The 27,834-nt window shown below is 39.7% G+C and overlaps 1 protein-coding gene across 1 annotated transcript in view; it reads right to left on the reverse strand.

Annotated features, from left to right (window-relative positions):
• The window catches only part of cntnap5 (contactin associated protein family member 5), a 482,960-nt gene that overhangs the window by 269,017 nt on the left and 186,109 nt on the right, over positions 1-27,834 (reverse strand). The window contains exons 4-5 of the mRNA XM_008110020.2: positions 27,208-27,355; positions 13,115-13,318 (exon numbers count right to left, since the gene is read on the reverse strand). Coding sequence (XP_008108227.2) covers positions 13,115-13,318; positions 27,208-27,355 — 352 coding nt within the window. The remainder of the gene's footprint in view (positions 1-13,114; positions 13,319-27,207; positions 27,356-27,834) is intronic.

Raw genomic sequence — 27,834 nt, forward strand, 5'->3', positions numbered from 1 at the left:
TCCGCTGGACTGATCAAGCAGAGAAAGGGTTCCAGCAACTAAAGAAACTATTCACCTCCCAGCCAATTCTACAGCACCCAAATCCTGGAACCCCTTTTGTGGTGCAAGCGGACGCCTCTGATGTGGCAATTGGGGCTGTACTCTTACAACCGGTGGGAGATCACCTCCACCCCTGTGCCTTTTATTCTCGTCAACTAACCACACCAGAGAGGAATTACACCATTTGGGAAAAAGAACTACTGGCCATAAAGGCAGCCTTTGAAACTTGGAGACATTGGCTAGAAGGGGCCAAATTTCCCATTGAAGTCCACACTGATCATCGTAATCTAGAACATCTAAGGACTGCCCGCAAACTAAATCAGAGGCAGCAACGTTGGGCTTTATTCTTTGAACGTTTCAACTTCCAGATCCATTATGTGACCCCAGCCCAAACCAAGCAAGCAGACGCCCTGTCACGTAAACCGGAATACGCTGCAGGACGCAAGGAGACCTTTGAATCCCAACTGCTACAACCTGAGAACTTTGCCACGCTCACGGTGGGGAACACCAAATCCATTCCCATTGGTTCAACTTCCCCTACTCCAGGACCCATCTGTGCTCAAGAAATCAGGGCTAGTCAGCAAGCAGATGCCTGGGCGCAGGACCAACTTCGCCAAGGTCTGCATTTTCCCTTTTCGCTTAAAGATGGGCTGCTCTGCTATAGAAATCATGTTTATATCCCACCCGGACCGGGCAGGGAAAAAGCGCTTCGTCTGTGTCATGACTGCAAACCAGCAGGACACTTCGGACTATTTAAAACTATGCATTTGATCCTAAGGGATTTTTGGTGGCCCAAGATCCGCAAGGATGTGGAAAAATATGTCAACACCTGCCCAGTATGCCGGCGCTCCAAGATACGAAGGGAGAAGCCCTCAGGGCTTTTACACCCCCTTCCTACCCCATCTCGCCCATGGGAAATAATTTCCGCGGATTTCATCACTGACCTACCACCTTCCTGTGGATTCACCACGATCTTAGTGGTGGTGGACCTATTCACCAAGTTAGCCCATTTCATTCCCTGCGAAGGCCTCCCCACGGCCAAGGAAACTGCGGATCTATTTCTTCAACATGTTTTCAGACTACATGGATTGCCCAAGAGTTTAGTCACAGACCGTGGATCTCAATTCACCTCTCGTTTTTGGAAGGCACTACAAAAACTATTGGGCATAGACTCTCGCTTATCTTCAGCTCATCATCCCCAAACAGATGGGCAAACGGAGCGCACCAATGCCACTTTGGAGCAGTATCTTCGCTGTTATGTAAACTATCAACAGGACAATTGGGCTTCTCTGTTACCACTGTCTGAGTTTGCCTACAACAATGGAGTTCAAGCTTCTACAAAAGAAACGCCGTTCTTTGCAAACTACGGCTTCCATCCACGTTTCTTCCCCCCTGTCATTGAAACTTCAGAGGTTCCCGCAGCAGAGGATTGGCTGCAGGAACTCACAGCGGTGCAACAACTTTTGCTCCAGCAACTGGATCAAGCCAAGGAGGACTATAAACGCCACGCTGACAAACATCGCCAGCCGGGCCCCGAAATCAAGGTAGGAGATCGGGTTTTCCTGTCCACTCGCTTTCTGCCCTCCCACCGCCCTTGCCGGAAGTTAGATGCCCGTTTCATTGGTCCCTATCCAGTGGTGGCGCAATTAAACCCCGTGACTTTCAAACTCCAACTTCCGCGTTCAATGCGCATTCACCCAGTGTTTCACCGTTCCCTGCTCCTTCCGGCGGATGGTGTGCGACCTGATACAGACCAACCGGCCCCCCCTCCTGTTTTGATGAATGGGGAGGAGGAGTTCGAGGTTGAGGACATTTTGGATTCTCGCTTTCACCGCCGCCGCCTGCAATATCTCATTGACTGGGTGGGTTTTGGCCCTGAGGAACGCTCTTGGGAAGACGCCTCCACAGTCCATGCTCCTGATCTAACCCGTCGCTTTCATCAGACCTATCCCACCAAACCACGACCTCGCGCCTCGGGGAGAGGGCCCCAGGTTGGGAGGGGCCTTGAGGAGGGGGATAGTGTGATGACCCATGGGCCTTGTAGTCCTGCTCAGGACATTGTAATTCCTGATGAAGATGAAAACTTGGGTTTTTTACCTTCCCAGTCTGAACTGGATTCCTCTCAGCCAGATCTTTCCCAGGCAGATCTGGGAACCTTGCACCTGCAAGAAAGTTGTCTCCCAGAAGTATGTCAAACAAGCCCAGAGCCTACTTCTCCCGTATTCTTGCGCCGGGAGTTTTGTAAACAACAGAGAAGTTTGGATTCAGCTTCGCGCAGGAGTGCAAGGATTGCAGCTAAGAATGTGGCCAATTAAGACTGCTTCTCGTGAGAATCTTTGGGGAGTCTCACATCTGGTCTCAGAGTTAGCTTTCGGTTCTGATTCCCAGAGAACTGCTTCGGCGGGAAAGCTAGACTCTATTTAGGTGTTTTACCCGCGTAGTAACTTCGCGGAGTCAATTCGTCAGCCTACGGAGCGAGTTGTGTCTGGACAGCGCGCTCCGATTCAAGCCTCGCTCCTGCTCAAGCCTTGCCTAGCTATCCAGCCTTCGCCTTGCTTCCCAGCCTTTGTTTATCTACGGACTTTGCCTTGTTTCCCAGGATCAATCCTTGCCTTGTTCCACGGATTTATCAAGTTATTCCACGGACCTTGTTCTTGTTCTTAGTTACCTTGTTCCACGTTCAAGCCTTATTTCAAGTATCAAGTTATTTCCTAGCCTCGCTCAAGTTTCATGGACTAAAGGACCTTGTCATCTCCCCTCACTTTGCTTGGCAAAGTGAGTGTTTCGGTTATTGGATTACAACTTTGGACCTTAATATTTTTTATTGGACATTGCTTTTTTGGACTAATTCTGACCTTTCCTGAAAGGTCTAATTCTGAACTATTTTCTACACTTGTTTTTATTAACTTTATATATTCCTTCAATAAAGATATTAGATAGATTCTGGCCTCTGTGTATGGTTATTGGTGCTCTGCAGCCTGGGTCGTGACACCTAGCTACAATAGTCTATGGTTGAGAAATGCTGGGACTAGCAGTGTATCTATATCTGAAGCATCATATGTTTCCCACCAACAAGCTAAAGCAAAATTCAAAAACTCTCCTTCCTCTTCACCTCCCTCCTCCTCCTCCTCCTCCTCCTTTCTTCTTCTCTCCCTCTTCCTCTCTTCCTTTCTCTCCACTCTTCTTCCCTCACTCCTCCACTTCCTCCTCCTCCTCCTTTCTCCTCCTCTTTGTTTTCCCCTAACTGCTCTTTTTCTTTCCCTCCTCCTCCTTTTCTTCTTCCTTCCCCTCCTCTTCCCTTTCCATTTCTTCTTCTTCATTTCTTCTCTTCTCCTCTTTCTCTACCTTTCCTTCTTCCTCCTCCTTCCTTCCTCTCTTATTCTTTTCCCTTGTCCTCTCTAATTCTTCCTCTTCTTTCACTTGCAAGAGACATCACCACCTGGGAGCATTGGAGGAGGCAGGATCCTGTTGTGCTTTGACTACCTCACAGAGGGAAGGGAAGGGAACCATCACTCACACCTCCCCTTCCTGGTGTCTCTCTCTCACACTTTCTCTGCCCTCCTCTCCACAACTGCCTTTCCTCAAAGCACCTTCCAAGTCCTTCCTCACCTGGTTGTGTGTGTGTGTGTGTGTGTGGTGTCATTTCTTTATATTATTATTATTATTATTATTATTATTATTATTATTATTACTATTATTAATTTTGTAAAGAAACGTGATACATCAAAAGTGGTGGAACAACATATTGATAGGAAAGTGAGGGGAGAGAGTGAGAGTGGGGGAGTTCTGGAGGTAGGTGGGAAAAGAGAGAAAAAGAAAAACAATGTTGGTTGAATTCCCATCTTGGTTTCGGAGTTTTCTCTTTCGTTGATTGCATATTTGTATTTTCCCTTTGTCTCTTTTCGTTTAATCCATTTTATATTATAGATAGGTCTATAGTAAAATCCGTTCTTCTTTTTCTCAGGAATTTTGTGAAAGTTGTCCAGTCTGTTTTATTTTTACCCTCCCTTATTTTTTGTGTTAGTTTGTCCATTTGTATCATGTCCAAAATTCTAATTAACCATTCCTCGGAAGTAGGGAGCCTTTTCCCTTTCCAGACTTTTGCTATTCTTAGCCTGGCCACTGTGCTGATGTAGAAAAATATTCTGTGTTCATTTAAAAAAAAAATTGAGTTCATAAAGCTTAATAAATACATTTCCGGTTCTAATTTGAATTTGATTCCTATAATTTCCTGTGTCATTTGATGTATTATCTTCCAAAATTCTTTTATTTTCTCACAGATCTACCATTGATGAAAGAATGTCCCAATTTTTTCCCCACATTTCCAACACATATTCGATTTCTTTTTATTAATTTTGATAATTTTTCTGGCATGTAATACCATCTATATTGCATCTTGTACCAATTTTCTTTAATATCGGTTGCAGCCTTGTATTTTAATTTCTCTTTCCAATTTTTTCCCCATTGTTCCAATGGCCTATATCTTTTGTCCATTTTATCATACATTCTTTTATGTATTCCTCTTCTGTTGCCCATTTTAGTAGTTGTTGGTGCAGTAATTTTAGTAGCTTTTGATCTTTTTTCATTATAATTTCCTATATTCCCTGTTCTTGGTTGAATCACTTTTTAGCATCTTCTTTAAAACTTATTTGTAATTGGTAATATTGATACCATGAAATTTGTTTGTATGTTTGTTTAATTTCTGTGTGTGTTTTTATTTTGTACTCATTATCAATCTTTTTTAATATTTGTTGGTAAGTTAACCAATTCTCTCTGCTAAATTCTCTGTTGTGCTTCTATGGGGGATATCCGGGGGGGGGGGGGGGGTTACTATAGAATCTATCCTTGTATTTTTTTCCCATACTTTAATTAGGGGGGCTCTTATGAAGTGATTGCTGAATTTTTTTTCTGTTTTTCTTTTGTCGTACCATGGTGTCATTTCTTTATGTCAGGACTGGCTATTGGCATGAGGCTGCGCTTTTTAAATATATGGAAGAAATAGAATGGCAATACAAGAGCTGAGAGGATCCAAAATGTGACCTATAATATGTTCTTGTGAAATTCAGGAGAACTGGCTACTTTAGTCAATGACTCGGTGGCGTACAACAAGAAGATGCTGAAACCCTTGCAGTTTCGTACTGATCAAGGGTGCAATTGTAGTGGTAGTAGTTACTGTTTCAGATGTAGCTTAGAATCAGCTAACAAGAAACCGCACACAGACATAGTGAATGATGAAGTAATGGGGCACATCTCCAACCAAAGGTGGGAGTATGGAAGTGAGTGTGGGTGGCTACCAAGAAGATGGGAGAGATTTCAGGGGCTGAGAGAGGAATTGATGTTAGTTGGAGATGTCATTTGGAAAATGTAAGATAAATCTAAGATATCTAGTAGAAGTGCTGAAACATTAATACTGCTTTAAACATAGTATGATTTGTATAAAGACATCTGTGGGTGGATATACTGTATATTGTCTTATTTGTCCTAAACATATTTTGTTTCGAAAAGGTACTATCGCTAGCTAGGAATAGAATATTATGTATAGATCAAAACTATAAAAATGTAACAGAAATCAGTTTGGTACAGGTCTTGGAAAATTGCATTTTAAAACAAAAGAAAAGAATGCATATCCTCAGCACATTTTCTTGATTCTGGATCACACTGTTCTTTTGAAAAATGGTCAGCATGGATAAAGTCTGCCTCAACTCTCACTTTCTGGATTATAGAGCTAAATTGAAAAACCTGCTAACAGCCACAGGAAAAAATCCCTGCCTTCTCCACTAGCCACCTTCCCTAAGTGTCAGAAAGCTTTTCAAACCTCCAGATTTATTTGGGGAATGGAACGAATATGTCGAAATGCTAGATTCTGCCTTTCCACAAGCAAAACACTATCACCAGATATTCAGTGGAATTCCATACTGGTTTAAAGAATACTGTGTTCTTTTGTGTTATGATATATTCTCCCTGTGCACTCCTTCCCTAGCATTGCAGTGGGACTACTGTCTCGGCTACCTACCTCTCCCCTAATTATAGCTCGCACTACTCACACTTTTGGCCCAGTTCATTTTAGGTTCTTTTCAGGATTTTATCAATCTATGATTTTTGTATATGCGATCTTATTTGTTTTTATTGATCTGTTTTTATATTGTGAGTTTTATATTGTCTGTTTTGCCTGAGCATGGCCCCATGTAAGCTGCCCCGAGTCTCTTTGGGGAGATGGGGCGGGGTATAAAAATAAAGTTATTATTATTATATTATGATTGCTGTCTAATCTATAGCAACCCTATCCTGGGGCTGCGGGTGGTTTGCCTTGATTTATTCAGAGAATAGCTTGTCAATGCCTCCTCAAAGACTGAGAGAATATGACCTGTTGAAGGTCACCAAAACAGTTTAATGGCTGAGCAGGGATTCAAACCCTGGTCCGCTGGAATCCTAGTCCAAATATACAAACTACTACAGAACACTGATGCTTCCATACATTTGTGTAAGGTCTATTAATGCATATATTACAAGATATGTGGAAAGAATGGGAAGAGCCATCAGATGGAGATAGTGTTTTTTTTTTTGCGTACTTGCTTCGAAGTCTAAAAAAAAATTACAGGGGACTACAAAGCTTTCAGTACATGGCTAGTGGGATCCATCTGTCTTTATGAGTCATTACTTGTGTAGGCACACTTAAGCTCCATCCAACTAAAATACAAATTGTGCTATAATATTATTACACAATAATATTTCACCTTAAATAGCATGCTTTGTCCCTATGAAAGACATATGTCTTGAGGTAGGTTCGCAAGGCTAAAGCGCAAAATGAGCTCAGGCTTGCCAGGGACTTTAAAAACAACAAAAAAGGCTTTTTTGCTTACGTTGGTAGAAAAAGGAAGAACAAGGAGGCAATAGGGCCTCTGCGAGGAGAAGATGGGGTGATGGTGACAAGGGACAGGGAAAAGGCAGAACTACTTAATGCCTTCTTCAACCTCAGCAACATGGAATGGACGGATTAGGGGAAATCCAACCCCAAATAGGGTAACAAGTTGTCCAGGAACACCTGGCCACTCTAAACGAATTCAAGTCCCCAGAGCGAGATCAGCTACATCCAAGAGTATTAAAGGAACTAGCTGAGGTTATTTCAGAACCACTGGCAATTATCTTCAAGAGTTCTTGATAAATGCAAGATACTTCATTTCGGCAGAAAAAATGGAATGCAAAGATACACAATGGGGGACGCCTGGCTCGACAGCAGTACGTGTAAAAAAGACCTTGGAGTCCTCGTGGACAACAAGTTAAACATGAGCCAACAATGTGATGCAGCTGCTAAAAAAGTCAACGGGATTCTGGCCTGCATAAATAGCGGTATAGCATCTAGATCCAGGGAAGTCATGCTACCCCTCTATATTCTGCCTTGGTCAGACCACAACTGGAATACTGTGTCCAATTCTGGGCACCACAATTGAAGAGAGATGTTGACAAGCTGGAAAGTGTCCAGAGGAGGGCAACTAAAATGATCAAGGGTCTGGAGAACAAGCCCTATGAGGAGCGGCTTAAAGAACTAAAGTTTAGCCTGCAGAAGAGAAGGCTGAGATGAGACATGATAGCCATGTACAAATATGTGAGGGGAAGTCATAGGGAGGAGGGAGCAAGCTTGTTTTCTGCTGCCCTGCAGACTAGGACGCGGAACAATGGCTTCAAACTACAGGAAAGGAGATTCCACCTGAACATCAGGAAGAACTTCCTCACTGTGAGAGCTGTTCGGCAGTGGAGCTCTCTCCCCCAAGCAGTGGTGGAGGCCGCTTCTTTGGAGGCTTTTAAGCAGAGGCTGGATGGCCATCTGTTGGGGGTGCTTTGAATGTGATTTCCTGCTTCTTGGCAGGGGGTTGGACTGGATGGCCCATGAGGTCTCTTCCAACTCTACTATTCTATGATGCTATGATTCTATGATTCTAAGAGGAGGTACAACCTCATTAAGTCCATCATTATTTTAAAATTTATCTCTTTAATAGAATATGGCCTCTGTTCCTCCATGTTTCCTGTCTTCATTTTGCACAAGCAAAACATTAGGTGTAGCTGGAAGTTGTGCTTTGGAAGGTGAAGAAAGACATATATCTTGTTCATGCTTGATGGAGAATACAGTAGTACTATTCCTTTCCTCAGCGTGGAAACTAGGCTTCTGTTAAAGCACGCTAAGACAGCATTCACCTTCTTTGCTATAGTATCACACTGGTGGTCCATGCTCAATTTATGATCAACAATAATCCCAATGTATTTTCACATGTAGTACTACTTCAGAGCAAAGCGCCTCTTCTGCTATAATTGTCTGTTTGCTCATCCATGCCTCATAGCCTCTGAGGATGCCTGCCATAGATGTGGGCGAAACGTCAGGAGATAATACTTCTGGAACATGGCCACACAGCCCGAAAGACATACAACAACCCTGTTTGCTCTTTGTTGCCTAAATGAAGAACTTGCATGTGAAGTTCATTATATTAACTTAAGCCCAGTTTTCTTGTTTGTCAAGATTTTTTTTAATTCTTCCAATGTGCTTGCTATGACTCTCTTATCCTCTCTCACTCTCTAGAACTATTTAAAGACCATAGAAGGACTCTGCAGTATTTAAACAGAATAAGGCTTTGGCCATTGCTGTTGGGTATGGGATAACATCCTCCACAATATCCAAACCAAGCAACTGAACAAAAAGACATGCAAAGGCAAAAACTGGATTTATTAATTGCATGTGTTGCTAATAGCCATAGAATAATTGACACATGGAACAGATTACGAAGAAGAGTCTGATATTTTGCAACCACTTCTTTTCTAGCTCTAATAATTCAGTACTGATCTCCCATTAAGGAAATGCTGATTAAAGAATAACAAAGCGACTTGACAAATGAGATTCTATTATCTATTACCAGGGAAGAATTGTAGACAAAACAATTCTTTATTTATTTCCAAAGTAGGAGAGCACAGGTCAGGAATCATCAGGTAAATTTACATTTGTATGTTTTAGTCATGAGAGAGCTTCTCCCTGCTATCTGATACTAATGAATAGTTGCAGAGAGACCACTCTGCAAAAGAAACATTGAATAGAAAAGTAGGAAGGATTTTTCTTCTTGCCTTTTCTTTTCCACTTCATTTTCCTCCTTGGGGATCTCATGCTGTCTTTTTGCTTCGCTTGAACTCTCTTTCTATATACTGTACTCAAGGCTTTCTTTCTTTTTTATTTGCTTCGCTGCGTACCAATAGCTGGATGCAGCACATTCAACTTTCACGTCTCACCCAAGGCGGGGGTTCAATTACAGGGAATCAAAGACCAGTTTTCTGCGTGGACAGAGATGACCCAGCACAGAGAAGAGCTGAAACAGCTGTGAAATGAATCCTTGAAGTGGACAGATGGGCTGGGAGACACCGTCGCTCTAAAATGATCATCAGAGAAAATAATCATTTTCTAACCAGGGAGAGATAGGGGCTGAAAGGAGGGGGAGTGAGAGAAATTTTGTGGCAGAGCCAACAAGTGAATTATTCTGCATTAACATGGTTTGAGGATAAAGGAACAAAAACAATGTATAGCTAACAATTAGTGGTACTGGCTGATTATCTATTTTAACAGATTCCTTTTGTTGGTTAATTCATGAGAATAATTATGAGTGCCTTAGCCCTGCTTTTGAGAATATTTAATTAATATCTCTAAATACGCAAAGACACTGAACCAACAATCAGAGCTATGCAGTCCTAACAGAGGAAATGAAATGCTTTATGCCACAAAATTACAACTGGACTCCTGTTAATAAGTTCCATGGACACAAGTGCAATTTAATTTGCATAACTCATATGTTAGTCACTGCAGAGGTTGCATAAGATTTCTTTTATTAAATTATGACACACACCCCCAGACACACACACACACACACACACTCATTTTTGTGTTTTATCTGCCTCTCCATGTCCAGTGAAGAGCAGGAGGCATCTGAGAAGCATCTGACTATGTCACTATATGCCTACAGATACACACAGTGTTATTATGATCCTCCAGGACATCTGAAAAACCCCTAGGAGATACCATAGGATGTCTTCACCAAGACATATCTAGTGGTAGGGACATAGTGGAATGCCACATGTGTCCTCATCACACGATTAATTTTCAGTGTCATAGAATGCTTTCTCTCCAGTTGAGACATGGAGCCCCATGCCACCCATCAGATGCTGCAGTCTCACTTCCAGCAAGCCTCTGTGGTTCAACTGGGGCTCCAGCATCCTAGGATGCTTGGCCCAGAACACAGGAGGTCTCCTGTGTTCCATTAGATATCATGGGGCCCCATATGTAATAGGGATGCATCACTGTCTGTGAGACGGGACACCAGGATTCCCCCCTGTCCTGCCAATTCACTACTGAGGTTGGTGATTCGATCCAGGGGACCTCAACATACTCAATCAATGTGATGAGGTTCTTAGACATCTCCTATTTATCACAACATCGAGGATGGACCACATTCAAAATCTGAGTTTACAGCAAAAGAAGTTGTGGCACAGTTTCTGCAGTGGGGCTTTTATGCTACATTTCAGCAACACATGTTCTTGGGCCACATTTACAGAATTGATACTAAGAATGGGTGAGAATTGTATTTCAGATAAGAATTTGCCTACATCTGTTAACTTCTTCCTACTTGGGATGGAAAAGACTTAAGGTTTAAAGAATTTTAATGTGAGAGAAACCAAATGAGAGTCAGTCATACTTCAAGTGGTTACCTTTTAAATATCTGATGCCTTTGCATTTCCCCATGATATTACTGAACTGGGGGCTGCCACTTTTGTTCATTAATATTTATGTGTTAAGCAGTAACTATATGGTAGGTAACAGTTATGTTTATTGAATTCAACTTGTACAAACATAGGAGGGAAATTTCATTCCATGTTGTTTTTTGGAGGCGAAACCTAAAATTTACTAACTTGTTCAGTATGTGATTCATGTCTTGGCCTGAATTCAATAAATAATACCCTTCTAGATTGAATATAAAGCACAGCCTTCCCAAAGCACACATTGTCTCTTGGCCCAAGATCAATACCTACATGAAACACTAGTGACACTGTGCTGCTGCTCTTTTGAAAATGAAAGGTGTTTACATTGTATTTCCAAAGGAATTGAAATCAACAAAGCTTAAATAAAATCATCATTATTTTTTTGACAAGTTGACAGCCTAACAAGCTAATTTTTATTGGTTTACTGTAATCAACCCCCACCGAAGAAGGCTGTGCATAAAAAGCAGCTAAAGAGATGGAAAATTATACATCTTTCAAAGAAAATAAACCTACATCAAAGGAGCAAAAAAAAAACACTGCTCCTGCTTTAAGAAGCAATGGGAAGGTAAGAAAGCAACTATTTACCTATGGAAAGCACACAGTCAAAATGAATCCAATGTAATCGGTACCCCTTTATAAATCAATGCCACTGAGGCAGTCTTGCTGGAAAAAATGCAACATATCTGAAGCTACAATTTTTCTATATCTACCAAATTGGAAGTACACCCCTTTTTACAATCAATTAGGTTTATTTTTGAACTGATGCACAAAGGACTATACTGTATATGAGCAATCCAGCATGCAATTAAATACTTAGAAGATTGCAATTTTAATTACATGTATTAGGGATTTAATTTTATAATTTGCATTGCAGAAATATAGTCTGGAAGTGCCAAGGTAAAGATCAGTGTGTCCTAGGCCTATCCAAAATGTATACCTACTGATGTTGTGAAAGGACACTCAAAACTGCCTGCGTATTCTATGGCTTGAATGTTCCAAGAAGGGCCCCAAGTGTACAAATCAAATGCAAGCTCTGAGAACCTTTACTAATGCTCATACTGGGAAATGTTCAGTTACAGAGCCTCTGTCTTGTTGGGATTTAATTTCAGTCTTGCTATACTCATCCAGTTCAACAATACTTTTGGGCCCTCAGTATGTATAATCACACCTAATTCGTATGTCACAGAGAAACACTGCACAGTATCATCAGTGTACTGAAACCACCAATTGATTTTCCCAGCAATCATGAAAAAAGTTCCTAGACACACAAATTGACTTGTTTTGGTATAAATATGAGCGTTTTGGTGAGCAAAATTGGTGAGGAAAGCTTTCAATTTTGCACAAAGCACTGTATTATTTTCACATAACACTCCTGCACAGAATAATGTCTCAAAACATTTTGGATTATGTGAATGAACCTTGGATGAATACTGCATGTAAATAATCATTTTCACCAACTGTAAATAGAAGACCATGCGCATTATGTATCTGAAGGAGACTTAAGCGTCAGTTGGCCATATAGTAAAGGTAAAAGTTTCCCCTTGACATTAAATCTAGTCGAGTCCGACTCTGGGGGGTGGTCCTCATCTCCATTTCTAAGCTGAAGAGCCAGCATTGTCCATAGACACCTCCAAGGTCATGTGGCCAGCATGGCTGCATGTAGCGCCGTTAACTTCCTACTGGAGCGGTACCTATTTATCTATTTATATTTGCTTGTTTTCAAACTGCTAGATTGGAAGAAGCTGGGGCTAACAGCAGGAGCTCACCCTGTTCCCCAGATTCGAACCACTTACCTTTCGGTCAGCAAGTTCAGCAGCTCAGCGGATTAACCCGCTGTGCCAACAGTTGGCCATATACAGCATACAAAATGATATGTATAAAAATGCCTTATAACCAAAGCAAATAAATAGAAGACATGCAAGCATTTGTCAGTCTAGAAGTGCAAAGCCATTTTAATTTCCTCTTCACATCTTTGAATGCAGAATAAAACAATCAAATATTCACATTCTTAGTTTGCTTTCAGATCGGTCCATTTGGAGTTAGGAAGTGAAATGCATTTAGAATGTTCTTCAACACACGTATGAATTAAAATCGAGATCTTCCACATTTCAAAGTCTCTAGAATATAAACATAAATGAAGAAAACCAAATATAGGCACCTCAGTGCATTATTCCTCAGCTGCCCCGCAGTCTTTAAAAACATTGTACATTTGGTAACATTAGACTAAAGGATAGCCACCCCCACCCTACCACCACAATGATTCAAGATATGCTGAAATGAATGGACATACCCAGGTTGATGTGTAAAGAAAGCTTTCCATTTTGCAGCTCCAGAGTAATATAATCTCCACGCTGCCCTTCTCCGTGAAACAAGACCCCATCTCCCTGCATGCTCTTGAACTTCAGGGAAACAACATCTTTGAAGGTACTCATCAACTTCTGGTTGAACCTATAGAGAAGGGAGCTCCTTCCATCGAAATCAGCAATATCAGATTCTGCAAGGAGCGGGAAAGAACAATAAAGAAAATGAGAAGGAACTTAGATGTACATTTGTTTGTTCATGTTCTTAAACACACAAGCATGTATACATGTGAATGCACAATATGACACCTTTCTGAACAAATTCTCCTCCCCCACCCCAGCAACCTGTGATGATTTTTTTAAAAGAGAAATTTAATCAGAGTCATTTAAAAATCCATCTTGGAAGCATATTTTTAAAATATAATACTTCTATTGTGATTGGCACTGACTGAAGTAGTCTATAATTTACTCTAACTGGGACTGACAGTTGCCTTTAGGACCATATGTACCTCTGGAAAATAAGTTCCAAAAATATGGGGCCACTACTGCTCTCACATGTGAAAACCCACCAGGTGACCTCGACCTTTGTTGACTCACACTCTCTCAGCCTCACAGGAAGGCAGTGGTAAACCCCTCTTGCCTAGGAAACCTCATGATAGGCAACCTCGAAACATAAGAAATGTAATGTTCTGCCATTCATAATGAGGCCAACTTTTTCTTAGTGGTAGGCAAAGGTCATGCATGAAATTGTTAGTAAAACTTGGTAACTTGGTAACGCATTAAACAATTTGTAACTATTTGTGTAATTGTAACACGTTGCCATCATGAAATATACTGCTTTGAAATTGGGTCCTCCGTTTTGAAACATCGTATACAATCAGAACATTTCATACCTTCCTTTGTCTCCTTTTCATGGTACTGCCTAAGGCAGCTTCCATAAACCTATATGTCAGTGTTGGTACTCGTCATTTTGAAATGACAGTTTGTTCATAAAGTATATGCCTTTAATAGTTGTCATCTTTTGGCTATCCCATGAATTTCATATAGTCTTCTCAAACATGGAACAATCAGAAGTGGTTTACCTTTGCTTTCTTCTGAAATATAGCCTATAGACCCCTCTTTCAAAATTGTACCAAGCTTGACACTGTTTAGTTTCCAAGATCACATAGGTTCTACTGCCTACATGGAATTTAGATGTCTAGCCAAGCATTCTATTTGGAATAACTACAGTAGAGTCTCACTTATCCAACATTCACTTATCCAACGTTCTGGATTATCCAACGCATTTTTGTAGTCGATGTTTTCAATAAATCGTGATATTTTGGTGCTAAATTCGTAAATACAGTAATTACTACATAGCATTATTTCGTATTGAACTACTTTTTCTGTCAAGTTTGTTGTATAACATCATGTTTTGGTGCTTAATTTGTAAAATCATAACATAATTTGATGTTTAATAAGCTTTTCCTTAATCCCTTCTTATTATCCAACATATTTACTTATCCAACGTTCTGCCGGCCCGTTTATGTTGGATAAGTGAGACTCTACTGTATTCTCTTTGGAGAAGGGCTCTTCTTGGTTCTATCCATCTATAATAGCTTTTGATATTTTTTGTGTTTATTGCATTGTATAACATCTTCTGCTGTATATTTCCTATTGGTTTTCTCTTTTCACCATAGCCAACCAAACCAGTAAGAAATATGATTAATGGTTGGGTGGCTTCTGCCAAGCAAAAGGTCTAAGCCAAGGTGGATATTAATTCCCTCAAACTGATATGATATAAGTTGTGTGATTTTTATTTTCAGCTTGGCCTCATATACAGAGTTACCAATGAGTAATGTCACTTCTATTTAGGTATCTTGTTAAAAGTTGAGAAAGGATTGTAGTAAACAGAGTACATGCTAACAATCTGACACACTGGGTGGCAAATGCAAGGTAGTGAGAAAATTGCAAATGAAGCGTTCAGAAAGGTAACAACAACTCAATTATGAAGCAGAAGAAGACCTTGCAAAAATGTTCAAAGGTGTATAATCAATTCATTGTTACTTAGCAACAGCGTGTCTTGTGTGTTCCAATCCTTCTGTATGAATGGCTTCTTAAAAGCCAGATTATCACTGAGCAAAATTGAAAGGGAGCACTTTCCACTTGACCTCTGGATTTCAGGTAACATGAAATCTTCAGGGACTGAAATGTCCCAAGTGAAGGAAGCACCTAATGCTGCCAGAGCTAACACTTTGACACCCTGAAGTCACTGATGGCACTTCATATGACAACAAATCATGACAACAATCATGGTGATGACAATTAAAAAAAAAAAAGAACTTCCTTTTGCATGCCAAAATTGTATACTTCAAAAGAATGGTTGTGAATACTTAATTATTTATTTATTTACTATACTTTTACCCCGTCCTTCTCACCCCGTAGCGGACTCAGGGCGGCTTACAACATGGCAATAATTCAATGCTGTTTAAAACAATTACAAAGAGTTACAGAAAAGTCATTTAAAATACACATTAATTTCCAATAAAACACAATTAAAACCATCAGCATCACGTGATTCAAGAGCAAGGTCCGGGCCATTCCACTGATCAAATTCCGAATCTTTCATGTCTATTGCTGCACCAGGTTTTCAAAAGCTTGGTCGAAGAGCCATGTCTTCACTTTCTTGCAGAAGATCAAGAGGGAGGGGGCTGATCTGATCTCTCTGGGGAGGGAGTTCCATAGCTGCGGGGCCACCACTGATCTCTCATCCCTTTCTGCATGGCTATATATTTACTTTTAAATACTTAAGTTCTCCTAAGCACGATAATACTCTGTCTTCTTTTGTACTGTCTCCTTTTGGCTAAAGTCTTTTAAGCACAGTCTGGTACTAAAGGGAAAAATTGTTCCTATATTTCAAGGAGATTACAGGTTATACTTCCATGCTAATGTGTGTTTACTTGATGTCATTTAGACCTGAGCCACTGGTGTGTTTCTAATAATCTCCCAGTACCCTTGTTTACTATTCCTGTTTATTCATCTGCCTCATGAAGGTCTCAACAGCATCCAGTCAGAGTTGCCTGTAGTTTTAACATTTTCCACTGGTGCTGTGAAGCACCGAATGAGGACAAATGAGCTGCAAGATTATCAGACAAAATGAGCAGCTATTAAAACCAATGGCTATATATATTGAGAAGACTTGGGTGATTTGCAGCTGAGAATCTAAAAGTGTAGCTCTGCAGAAAAGTGACCCGATTTTGCGCTAGGAGAAATCCAATACAAAAATTTAAATCTATTCAGTTTACTGATTTGTCTACTTTAAAAGATTTCACAGTTATATAAGGCACAATATTTCTCAAAAGGTGAAAAATTGGAAGGATATACACAAATCTATAGCAACAATGTGCAGTGTTTACTAGTGATGTGTATTTTTTTCGTTAATCATAGTAAGTCATATCAAATTTGCTAAATTCGTACCTCGGAGGTGATACCCAACACATGGGTATAAGATATACAAATATAAGAATCGAAACTTACCCAATATTATTTCCCTTGCATTTTGTAAATCTCAGAAGCCTCTCAAAGTCAGTTTTATTTTCAGTGCAAGGAAGCAAAACAAAGCTAAAAAAGGCTGCCTTTCCCCCTTAAATTAATGGCCTTTTGCCATTAGGAGAGGGAAAGCAGGGAACAGAGTTCGCTGGGGGGGAAAAGATTGAGAAAGCACAGAACTCTGGGAAATGGAGTTTGGGAAAGTGAGGAGCCCTATGGCAGAGAATGCAAAAGGCCCTGCCCTAAACTACATTTCCCAGAATTCTGCTCAGCATCAGAAAGCCCAAATTAGGATAGGGCAGAGATTTGTCCCTCCATAGCAGCAGACAGCCAGAGTTCCAATAAATTGTTGAATTTGCAAAGAGGAGGACTGATTGATACTTCTAGTAAGTAAATCTCTGACTGGACTTGGAAGAAATCCCTCAATGGATGGCCCTTGGGGGGTCCCTTCCAACTCAATAGAGGACACATATTGATAAGTGTAGAGGGTGGATGGCCATCTATCAGGAAATATTTAATGGCACCCTTCTGCCTAGAAGAAGAGAGTTGGACTAGATAATAATAATATAATAAAATTTTATTGATATACCACCCTATTTCCAGAAAGGGCCCTTGGGGGTCCCTTCCAACTCTAGGAATTTATGAAAATGTAGAATTGGTTAATATTAGTTTCTTTTTATTAATATGAGAGACATTCAATAAAATAGCTGTTGTGGCTTTTTTTAAAAACACACACACATTTTGTCATTAAAAAAAAACAATCCAAAATCAGTAGATATATGAATATTCCTGAAAGTTGGGGGGAATGATCCCCTGTTATCTTGTATCACTGTATAAAAAAGTCAAGGAGATAGCTCTTGTAGTTTTTTAAAATGTTTATAAAAACTTTGAAAATTTCCCAAATATCTGTGGATAAGTAAAACTTTCTGAAACTTGATGGGCTAATATGTTCCACTATTATAGCAAGTTTCACCCCAATACATGTAAAAATGAGGGAGAAAGAACCCTGATGTTTCCCCACTTGTGCATATATTATAACGAAAAAGTAACAACATTTCATTACTCTCATTATAGTAATGAAATTTTCACTAACTATAATTTAGAAATGAAACACCAGCGCTCCCTAATTTTGTAATGACTTCAAAATATTTTTTTATCGATTGCACATGCCCAGTGTTTTCACTGGACTCTGCAGAAAATGCCTTACCTGCACTCCACAAAAAGAAAAATCAACCTGTTTAGCAAGCCTTGCAAATATTGCTTTATTTTCAATAAATGTTTGACTTTTATACTTATTTGTATATGCCTGGAATCATGTAGAAATTTCTCAGGCAGAAAGAGGATGTGAGTAGAAAATGTTTAAGAAGCTTTAAGAAGGGATTTAGAGATCCCTTCTAAATCCCTTCATAAGTTTTTACTTTATTTCCTCTTAGTTCAATAATTTTATCCAATAACTAGTTGAAACCATCAGTTCTTTATAAGCAAAAACATCTTTCCACAGAATTTTCTATGGAAAAGACCCAATGTATATTTATGCTATTGTAATAGCAATGCTACATTTTTGTAATGCCTTAAGTAGTGAGGACATTCGCTCTGGATTGCTATCAAAAAGGGCTGGACAGTGGGGGATGCTTTAGCTGGAGATCCTGCATGAAGCTTTGAACACAATAACACTTGGGGCTCCTTCCAACTTTATGGTTCTGTGATTCTAGGAGCACTTCCATAGAGTAAAATAATTCCCACGGAAATGGCATTTACATATTCATTAATTTCCATTTTTAATGCTGCCTTTTGCTCTCACAAGGGCAAGCAAGATATTTAATGTCAGTCAAATCTCAGTACACTTTAAACAGAGAACATTAAAAGCCAGAGGGAACAAATTACAAAACAATAATAAACCTGTAATTTATGATAAATTATGCATGGTGCGGGGAAAGTCAATATGGAGAAAGGCTTCTCCCTCTCTCACTATACAAGAACCTGAAGGTCATTCACTGCAGCTAATGTTGGAAAATTAAGGATAAATAAAAGGAAGAATCTTGTCACACATTACATAAGTAATCCATGGAATTCCCTGCCACGAGATGTAGCGATGGACACTTCCTTAGAGACCTTTAAAGGAGGACTTCAAACATTCATGGAGCTTATGTCCATCAACAGGTGTTAGCCATGATAGGTAATATTTTTGAGACTACAAGCAATAAAAGGCTGTTACCCTCCAGTCCTGCTAGTGAACAGGACTATAGGGTAAAGAAAATGAAGGAATAAATATAGTTTTGGCCTGATATATTTTGTATCTTACATTTTAAACTACACCAAGCAGTGTAGCACAGTATAAAGCTGCCTTGGAGCAGGCTTGGGTCCAGAACATCTATGTAGAATACAAAGCTGTCATTTACACAGCCAGTGACTGCAGCCACTTTTCTAGGGTGACATGTCCTTCATGTCACCACTCTGTGAGAACTCCTGGCCATGGGACACCCATATGATCATGAAGAAAAGGGGAGCATTCCCACTTTCTTGTTCCAGATTGATTGGTTGATTGCATGGGTTCCTCTATTCATGTCAGAATGAGCACAAGGAAAGTTGGATGGTGCCGCTATCCATCTGGAGAGTAGATCAGGCTGAATTGGACCCATCTGAACTATTCAGACTGCTCCAAAGCTAGTCTGGAGTATGCAGCAAACTTGAGTATCCTCCAACTTTGCTTTAAGTGAGGCAAAACCATTTAAAAGCTATAAACATCAGGATATACACCAAAAGTAGCCATGTATCATGAACATGGCCAGCCTCTCATTCATGAAGAGTCTGCAGTTTTTGGCTTGTGTAGACAAGACTTTGAAAAATTAACATACACTAGAAGTCAAGACTATTAACAGGAAAGTATCATAAAAACTTGTGACTTTAAAGACGTCTTTGCCTGGGACCCAAATGTTCTCAAGAGTGGGCTTCCTCGGGTGTCCTGAGGAAAACATTCTATAAATGGTATAACAATAAGATATTAGTGAAAATACTGTATCTATCTCCTGTCAGTCTGTGCTTCACCTTAGACAGCAGAGGCATCTTGAGGAATACCTCCAAAGAACATATCTGCAAAGATGTAGGTTCATGTAGGGGTAGGTGTCCTATGCAGCCGCAAAGTCCCAATTAGTGTCAATTGCAATGTTTTATAAACCACCAAACTCTAGAACATCTGGAGTTTATGAAAATAGCTATCAATCTTTATAATGATTGGCAATTGGGAGAGAGTTGTTCATCATTGGTATCCAGGGCCAAAAGCAGTACTTAGTTGGCCAGGTCTGAGAAAAAAGTGGGAAAGGCTTTTCTATTTCAGGGCATCACTTCTCTCCCTCCTTTTTTGCTTGTTCCTGCTTCTTCTCCATCTCTTGAACTCACTTCTGCACAGTGTCAGAACAGATTGCTTTCAGGGGTTATTTGAGTTTAGTTTGAGGTCCACAGACATCCCTACAAATGCAGTTTACAGTCACAGAATCATAGAATCATAGATTTGGAAGAGACCTCGTGTGCCATCCAGTCCAACCCCCTGCCAAGAAGTAGGAAAATCGTATTCAAAGCACCCCCGACAGATGGCCATCCAGCCTCTGTTTAAAATCCTTCAAAGAAGGAACCTCCTCCACAGTCCGGGGCAGATAGTTTCCCTGCTGAAGAGCTCTTGCAGTGAGGAAGTTCTTCCTAATGTTCAGGTGGAATCTCCTTTCCTGTCATTTGAAACAGCTGCACTGTGTGACCCAGAATGCAGGTTCTAAGATCCCTGCAATGTCACAAAAATTGCTGAATGGGGTGGTTTCCTTTCTCATTGCCATGCTATAGCCACTGAAGTTGCTTGTGCATTTGGGCCAAACCTAGCAGTTATTTTAGTCATTTTCTCCCACTCTGTCTGTTATGAAGAATTAAACTATCCCTTCTTCCAGTCCATAAGCATTTGTCCACCGAACATTAATTTTATCTCATGGCATGAAAGACAGTCAGTGAGGGAATAGAAGTGGCATAAGGGAGGCCAATGCACAATAATTTCCTGTTAACTGCCTCCTCCCACCAGAATATCACATTTTATCCTGTCCCATTCATATTGTTCCTCCTATCTCCCAAAGGTGAATTCAGACTTTCTAATCTCTGATGACAGAGTTTCCTGCAGTCAATGGCTTATAATGTTTTATCTCTCCCCCTCACCACCCACTCCTCACTTCTTCTCAGCTGGTTAGTGGAATTTATGCTGGATTGTGCTGATGCTTTTTAGTCCATTACCGACCCATAGAATGCAATCAGCATTCCAAATGTGGCCATAAATCTCATCCTTTTTAAAAAAAAACAATCTACTGCTGGTCAGCAGAATTTGCTTGTGATAAAATAACAAGGCCTTTCTGGAACATAAAGTTAGCCTGTTTTCCTCTGGGCATCTCAAACAATCAACTTGCCATTTGTCTCTGCACGTCTTTGGATATAACCCTCGTTGTTTGTCTTGTCACCGGATCAGATTGCTGATTGGGACATGGTAGTAAGAGGCTTCTGCATTTGTACCACTATTGTACCATTATTGACCAGGATTTTAAAACACACAGACACTTATCTTTCTGTTTGTTCCCCCCTCCCCCACTTTTACACAGGAAAAGAAATCCTCAGTAGTCCAAGAACAACCACTCTTTTCAGGATTTACTTCCTTTGAACAATTAACAATCCAAGTCATAATACCTTGGTGGAAAAATCCAATCACATTATTATTTCTATAACGTTTTTGTCACTGGAAGCTCAATCTGCAATTGTTTAAGTATACTGTCATAAGCTCTCTATAGATTGGAAAGATTCCAGGTAAGAATGTGTCTTTGAAGGGAATTATAGTTTGTTTATTTAGTATGACAAGTGTATTCCCAGGGTCCAATTTTCTCTAATGACCTCATCAGATGGGGTTTACTTCAGCGGCATACACTGGTTGAGCCCTAGTTTACCCACAAAGGTCACCATCTCCCATCTCATGACATAGACAGAGTAACTTCCAGTAGGGCTCTATGAGTAAACTAGCATGGAACCAGCATATGCTGCCATGGCAGCAACACGGGTGGCTTCCTGTATTGCATCAGAAGCAATGGGGAGAAGCTACGTGGTCAACACTCCCCCCTGTGGGGTTGGTTTAATGGAAAGCCAGGCAATGTGGGGCAAGGGGCAATGGGTTCCCCACGACCTCCGATGGTGGTCACCAGAAAAAAATAACTTCAGTGTGATTTTTAAGAACTTTCCAAGAAAGCTGCATTATAGAATGTTGTTAAAGGTATTTCCCTTAGATGATCTACCATTTTGTTTTGGTTGTTACTGCTACTGCTATTAATGTAGCTGCTGTTGTTTGCAACTTATAGCAAGCTTAAGACAAACCTATTGGGTTTTCTTGGCAAGATTTGTTCAGAGAGGCCTTATCATGGCCTTTCTCTAACAATGAGAGTGTCATATGCCCAAGGTTATCCAGAGGGTCTCTGTGGCCAAGCAGGGATTTGAACCATGGCCTCCCATAGTCCTACACTTAAACTATATACATGCTAACTCTCATAATCTATCATAATTTTACATTTCTAGTTAACTCAGTGGAGATTTCCCCCAACCTCTCACAGTACACCCATTAACTTGCTATGGAGACATTTTTTTAAATGCTGATGTGACTTCACAAACAATAATGCAGTCATAAAGTGCATGGAGTCTGTGTAAGGCATATGTTTTAACTATTTTTGGATTATATTCAAAATCAGTTTATCAGTTTATAAAAATATTCTCTAAGGTATGAATCAACCAACTGGCTTTAACATTAAGATCCAATGCCATAGTATGAAATTCCTTTTCACCCACAACTAACTGTGAGCCTTGTACACATAAGATAATATTCTTTATCAAAGACAAACACACATGGAAATATCATTTATACTTATCAGTACACTTCAACAGATCTCAAAGTGGTAGTCTATTTCAAAAATGCAAAAAAGGCTCCCCCCCCCACTTCATCACAAACAAACAAAAACCCGAATATAAAGATATGGTGAAGAAAGGGTGGACCTCATGAAACCCATGCTGTGATTTCATCTTTGGTGTGCTAATGAGACACTTCACTCACAGCCCTGTTCTCCTGGCCTTGCTCCTAAACAAATGGTACCATCTTGGCAGTCACCCAACTGTTCTGCTAATTAATTCACGATCAAGTTCTCCTTTATTCCCCTGTCCAGCTCATCACTTTTCATTTTCTGCTAATGCACTTGAGAGATAAGGCCAAGGAAACGCTAGCAGACTCTCAAACAACTTTGGACAGGGTCAGACCTCATTAGTCCCTGTAGCCCACATTAGTATCATACCCTAATATAACTTAAAAATAATCTTCCTCAAGATGTACGTAGACTACAATGTCAGAACAATATTAAGAAGCATAAAATCTTCTTGGGAATGTTCCAGTACACTGGGTAACTACATAAATTATTTTCCATATGGAAAAAACACCTACCACATTAAATAGATAGGTATTCTGGAACATATGGAATCTTTCACATTTTCTGAGCATATGTAAAAATGTTATCACTGTGAGTATGCTTGGGGTGAGTGAGTAATCGCTTCTATGTCAAATGGAGATGTGAATCTACTCTGGGCTTTAACCTTTAATGAGATGTACAAGATGCTTAACTCTATATCCCAAATACATTAACCACCTTGGAGAATTCTTTAAAAAAATTGAATGAAGACTAGAGCAAAGTCACCAGCCCCCATTGGCACTGAATATTAGTAACACTAAAAACAAGTCAGTTACCAAAAACCATGTTAAAAAAAGGAAGAGATTAGTTCAATCTGGTAAAGAAAACCAGATTTCCCAAAATCTAATTTGCTCTCATTGCACTCTTTGATTAGATAGTCTGGAAGGTTAAATATATTTTAAGAAGTGATACTGAGGAAGAGGGATCTAAGACACCGTTCAGTTGGGAGGTCAAACATTTAAAAATTCAGAACTGAGAAATATTTTAAAAATATGTAGTGTTAATTAAGAAACCTTATCAATTTGGAAGGTGGAGGACAAAAAGACAGATGTCTTAAAGTTCCTCTACACTACGCTGTAGAATTAATGCAATTTGACACCACTCACTGCCATGGCTCAATGCTATAGAATTCTGGACATTGTAGTTTGGTGAGGCATCAACTGTCTGGAAGAGACGGCTAAAGACCTTGTAAAACTGAAACATCCGTGACTCCATAGCATTGAGCCATGGCAGTTAAAGGGGTGTCATATAGCATTAATTCTAAAGTGTATATGAACCTTAAGACACTGGAGAGCAGGATTTGAATCCCCACTCAACAACAACATTATTACCAAATATGTACCTATTAGTGGTGATCAGATGGAGAAACCAAGAAAAGTATGTGAGGCTGGCCACATACATCAATGTTGCATGCAACAAATGGGCTTCCTTTTTTAAAATATCATGTCAGAAGCGACTTGAGGACATACTGCAAGTCGCTTCTGGTGTGAGAGAATTGGAAATCTACAAAGACGTTGCCCAGGGGATGCCCAGATGTGTTAGCTGGGAGGCTTCTTTCATGTCCCTGCAAGCTTTCTATGGAGAAAACTGTATGGAAGTATGGCCTTTGAAACTACATTGATCATGGACCAGCTGAAGAGAGTAGCTGTTGCTCCATATAATCTTGGATGTTCCTTTATCTATTCAAACTGAAGGCTAAAGAGGTTTTAAGACTGACAAGCATATACAATACTAAAAATATAATATGTTGCAAATTATTTATATAACCTGACTCATTGTTTCTGGAACAAATTCTGATTTCATCCTACGTGACAAATAAAACACTGAATTCCAAACTGATTACTTGACTCTCTGATTCATCTAGCCTTTCCATTGTTCTTGACTTTAATAATATTGGTATTGTCTGCAGTCCCCAAAGCGTTTGTCTTCGATCTGCATTTATTTACATTTAAATTTATTTTTTCTGAAAACTTCGGCTTCTCTAACTTCACTTGAAAAAAATTAATCCTTGTGGAATAAACCTCTTGTAATAGGAAATTGTGTGGTTAATTGTTTTTTAAAGACCATGACTAAATTGCATCCAAAGGAAATGATGGACATATGTTTCTTTAATAGTAAGAATTCATTTATTAAATATTCATTGAAGGCTTAAGTAGCAGAAGAAACTTTTTTTTAAAAAAAATAGTAGCTTGCATGTCCACCTTATAATTCTACAACAGTATGGGCCATATAACTAATTAAATTTTCAGAAGACGTTGAAAGTAAATAACATTGTGGAAAATAATTTGTGATATTTTTGGTAAAAAAGGAATACAATGCACTATTTCAAAACTAATCTAATGACACGGAATGATAGATCTGTAAGGAGTAACCTTTCCAGATTATTGTTTGGTAACTTTTGGGGCGTTCTCAGATTCCACAAAAGCAAAATATGTAAGTATGTGTTCTAAAAAGAAAAAAAAATGTAATTATCTTGTAATTCCTAAGAAGTCTTCACATGAGATGTGTTAATGGAAAGTAATGAACATGTAATAGAAAAGTAGTGAACATGTAACAGAAAATAAGAACAACATAATAAGTAGCACAGGTCACTAGTTTTTAATCATATAAAAAGAAGGAGCAATACCTGTCATGCATCTAACTCCACTTCTTTAGATGGAGTATTGTGCAATATTAAGGCCTCAGGTTTAAAGCATATTTATAAAGTCCTATCTAAATACCATAAAATCAGCATATCTTGTTTGATCTTGGAAGCTAACCAGGTCAGCCCTGGTTACACTAGTATTCGTGTCACCACTATGGACCTCATACCAGACCAGACTACAATATTGCAGTAAAAATACCAGAATTTTCAGGCATCTCTGTATCTTGCCCCTCCTGCATTCTGAGATTGTGCACGTGTGTGCATGCATAGTTAGCCTATTCAGCATGAAGAAATCTGTCTCTCAGCAATCAGAATGGCAAATTAAGCCCATATTTACCTTCACAAATCAAAGCATGCCACACAAAAATCATGTGTTTTGGCATACAATAGGAAAAAACAGCTATTGATAGAGTCAAAAGCCATTATAGCTTCAGTTGGAGCAGTCAAATGTATGGTGAGAAAGGAGAGATTGGCTGGAAAGTAAACCTCAGGAGAATTGGTTTTTTTATATCTGTTTAAAGAAAAGTAGGCAATGTAGAAGGAGAGGGGGTAAAGCAAGCAAATACTCTGTGCAAACATGTGGAAAAGATGGAGAGGGAAGAGTGGATCTCATGTAAGAATGTGTAAGAGGGAGAGGCAAGAGTGATTTCAATCTGTAAAGAAATCCAGCCAAACTTCTGCCTTCCCACCTGTCTTGCCCACTCTCTCCACACACACCCTAGTGACACCACTAGCCAATTAGTACTCAGATGGGAGAATGCCAGTGAATACCAGGTGTTGTAGGTTATATTTCAAAACAAGGAACTGGCAAAAACCGCATCTGAGATTTCCTTGTCTAAGAAAACCCTATGAAATCTATTGGGTTACTATAGGTCAACACATGGCTAGAAGACCCATACATACAGAAGTGGCCATAATGTACTAGGATCCAGAAATATGCAAATCATGTCCCTTGTCTTAAATTTTCAAAGGACAGCATGAGATGATACAGGTTTTTCAGATCTTTACAATGGTGACTTATTATTGATGTGTGAAAGTCACAATTCTCCTTATCAACAGTCAGTTTCCCTGCATTCAAAACTCTTTTTGAATAGTGGCAAGATCTCTTGTGTTAATATATGTAGTGCATCATAAAACCATTGTCTTTCTTTGTTAATGCATCAGAATAAGCCGCCCTGAGTCCCCCTCGGGGTAGAGAAAGGCTGGATATAAATATTGTAAATAAATAAACAAATAAATAAATAATTTGTGGATATAATTAAATTTAGCTGTTCATTTTTCTAGTCGTCCTTTGTAAGTTTCTTGTTCAAGGATCATGACTTGTAAATCCCTCGCTCTAAATCAAGCCTGCACAACCTGTGGCCCTCCAGCTGTTTTGGCCTCCAACTCCCAGAAGCCCTAGCCGGCTTGTCAAATGGCCAGGAATTCTTGGAATTGGAAGCCAAAACAGCTGAAGGGCCACAAGTTGTGCAGGCCTGCTCTAAATCAAAGAAATTTGAGGTGTTCTGCATCTACCTTTTGGGATTATTGGTGCTTCTAATGTCAAAGGTGTGGCCATTAATACCCTTGTCCTATTTGTCCAGTGTAAAGGGGCATTGTTGGAATAGGACAACATATATCACATTGATGGAAGAGCAAGTACATGCACCTCTGATATTGTGGGTGATGTTATTGGTCCCTGTAATATTGTTCCTAGAGCATCACCAGGTACCTAAGCTAGTAGTGAATAAAAGTGGTCCTTAAGTAAATCTTGTTCTGACTACAGAATTCCATTGAAGCTACAGTCACTGGTAAAACCAATCTGTATCTTTGCACAGTAGACTTACAACAGAGGTGATTTCCTGGCAAGTTCCATAAACTAAATATCTTATGATATATTATGCCAAATACTTACTGTATGAACACCCAAAAACTTCTACTCGCAGGCCTATATTTCCACTGGGATTCCATTTCAGAGGAATAAAGCGCACAAACCGAGCCTTAACAGAATGCAGAAACTTGTGCTGGACAACACTGTCAGCATTGGTGTTCCCTTGGAAGACCTGCAAAGAGAAAGAAGCCTATGTAATTTTGCTAATGGAAGCCTAAGAAACACGGTTGGCTTTTTGGGTTAACTGTAACTGTTATCCACTACAGGTAGTCCCTGAATTACAAACATCAGACTAACAAATGAGACCACAGGAAGTGAGAGAAATCTACCCCTAGGAAGAGAAAATTACTCCTGAAAGAGATATAATTGGGGAAAGGTGTCTCAACTGAAGATTTCTCACCAATCCTTGTTTCCACAACAAGCCATTTTTTTTTTCAAAATCCAGTGTTAACAGGGACAGAAAGTGAGGTGAAATCTTCTGAACAGGAAACAAACCTACAGAACCTATCTTGTTTGTAACTTGGGAACTGCCTGTAGTGCTCACATTCAAGCACAAGTAACAGGTTTACATTCTATTTATTGTCATTGTCTCAAATATGGAAGTCCAGCACATGGAAGACATGGGTCAAATAATATAATCGAAGAAGAGCT

The sequence above is a fragment of the Anolis carolinensis genome, chromosome 1, assembly GCF_035594765.1.
Source record: "Anolis carolinensis isolate JA03-04 chromosome 1, rAnoCar3.1.pri, whole genome shotgun sequence".
In the NCBI taxonomy this organism is placed as follows: domain Eukaryota; kingdom Metazoa; phylum Chordata; class Lepidosauria; order Squamata; family Dactyloidae; genus Anolis; species Anolis carolinensis.